Source organism: Neophocaena asiaeorientalis, unplaced genomic scaffold (assembly GCF_003031525.2).
Source record: "Neophocaena asiaeorientalis asiaeorientalis breed wild unplaced genomic scaffold, Neophocaena_asiaeorientalis_V1.1 scaffold242, whole genome shotgun sequence".
NCBI classification, from domain to species: Eukaryota; Metazoa; Chordata; class Mammalia; order Artiodactyla; family Phocoenidae; genus Neophocaena; species Neophocaena asiaeorientalis.
In genome coordinates, this window is record NW_020172451.1 from 5,330,930 (window position 1) to 5,332,725 (window position 1,796).

The 1,796-nt window shown below is 62.9% G+C and overlaps 1 protein-coding gene across 1 annotated transcript in view; it reads right to left on the reverse strand.

The window, feature by feature from the left end:
- Positions 1 to 483, reverse strand: part of PNPLA3 (patatin like domain 3, 1-acylglycerol-3-phosphate O-acyltransferase) — a 16,637-nt gene extending 16,154 nt beyond the window's left edge. Inside the window, exon 1 of the mRNA XM_024737630.1 lies at positions 297 to 483. Coding sequence (XP_024593398.1) covers positions 297 to 483 — 187 coding nt within the window. The remainder of the gene's footprint in view (positions 1 to 296) is intronic.
- Positions 484 to 1,796: the final 1,313 nt, after the last annotated feature.

Below are 1,796 nucleotides of genomic sequence, written 5' to 3' on the forward strand. Positions count from 1 at the left end.
AGACAACCTGGCTCCCAGTCCCAGGCTGGGTCTGGGGGGGCTTTCTTCAAGCCCGGGCGCCAAAAGGGTGTCGAGGCGAGGAGGCGCTCCGGGTTCCCACACCCAGAAGAGCCGTTCACCCGGCGCGCCCCCCTCCCAGGCCCGGCCACAGAGCTCCCCGGTGCGGGGCAAAAAGATGCACTGGAGGAGGCATCCGTCTGGGGAGACCGCGGGTGTACCCCGCAGTTTCCGTTTCCAATCCCGGCTCCACCGCGCGCCCCCTCCCCGCGCGGAGCCCCGAGGCGGCCCGGACCTACCCAGCGGGACCCCAGAGAGTAAGAAGGCGCAGTGCAGCGCCCCGGCCGAGGCCCCGAAGAACCTGCGCGCGTCGCGCAGGAGGTGCGGGGCGCGCTCGCTCAGGCAGCGGGTCACCCCGATGTGGTAGATGCCCAGGAAGCCGCAGCCGGCGAAGGACAGGCTCCAGCCGCGCTCGGGGTCGTACATAGCGGCGGCGGGTCGGGCGTCCGGGGTCCGAGAGCGCCGCGTCTCCGCCCGGCGCCCACTCTGGCTCTCAGCCGGCCCGGGTGCACTCACCCCAGGCATTCCCGGCGTGACGTCACCCGGCCGGCCCCGCCCCCGCTCGGACCAGGCGAGGTAGCCGGTGGGCCGCCCAATGCTGGGGCAGCACGCGGGCGGCGGAGGGCTGGGAGTGCCTGGACCCGGGCAGAGGAGAGGGGAGGACCCGTGCCCGCGTGAGGGTGGAGAGAGTTTTCCGACGCTCCAATAACAGTGGGTGTCGTGGAGAGAAACAGCTCCCTTTCCGTTCCTTTTCATCCCTTAAACCAGGGAGAAACTAACAGTGGCCCACTTAGGTTGTTAATATCTTTTTGACGCTTTATCATTTCCCTTTTTACGAGTCAGCAAGCCTTCAGCAGACACCAGCATCTAAATAGAATTTCATGTCTGATTTCCTGCAGGGTTTTGTATGATGTCTTCAGTTCACGGCAAGCGGTAGAGATTTTTCATTTAATGATAATGACACGAAGCTTCCCTTTCAAAGTTTCACTTCTAAGTAAAAACTGTGAATAACAGGTGCTTGGTGCTGGGAGGTGGGGTGGGCAGTGCAGGACCATGGGAGTTCAGGAGGCTCAGGCCTGGGTGATTCCTGGTACCCTTAGGAAGTGTCTAGGGTCCCCTTGACCGCTGTGTCCACACTGCACGGAGCATTTCCAGAGCAGCCCACACAGGGAGCTTAGGCCTTTGCTCAGAGTTGCACAGCCAGCAACCCAGGTTACTGGGCCATCCTACCCCCTGTTTTGTGGACAGAGAAGCCCCCTCCCTTCTCCACCAAGGCCCACATGGAGTGCAGAGTGTGGGCTTTGGGATCAGGCCCCACCTCCCACCCCGTGTCCTCTGTAAAACGACGGGTGGGGATGCTGCCAGGATTCAAAATGTCACCTGTGAGGCCCCTGGACACAGGGGTTATGCATGACCCTCCCACCCACACAGCTTCCCAAGTCTGAGGCATCCCCTGCTTGGGCTGAGCCTGTGCCTGGAGGTGTCAGGGGGCCCAGGATCAGGGCAGAGGCTGAGGCTGGGCTGCCTCGGGGACTGCAGACCCCCAGGGTAGGTCATTCTGTCTCCCATCTATGGACCGGAATCCCAGGGCGTGGATGCTGCAGGCCCTAGTGACCACCTGAGCCAACAGCGACATCACACAGACACTTCATAGATTGAGGCCCAGAGCAAGGAAAGGGCTGGTCCCTCTGTCTGTCCCTGACCATGCTGCTTTGCTGGGCAGTGGGGGGGGGGGGGGG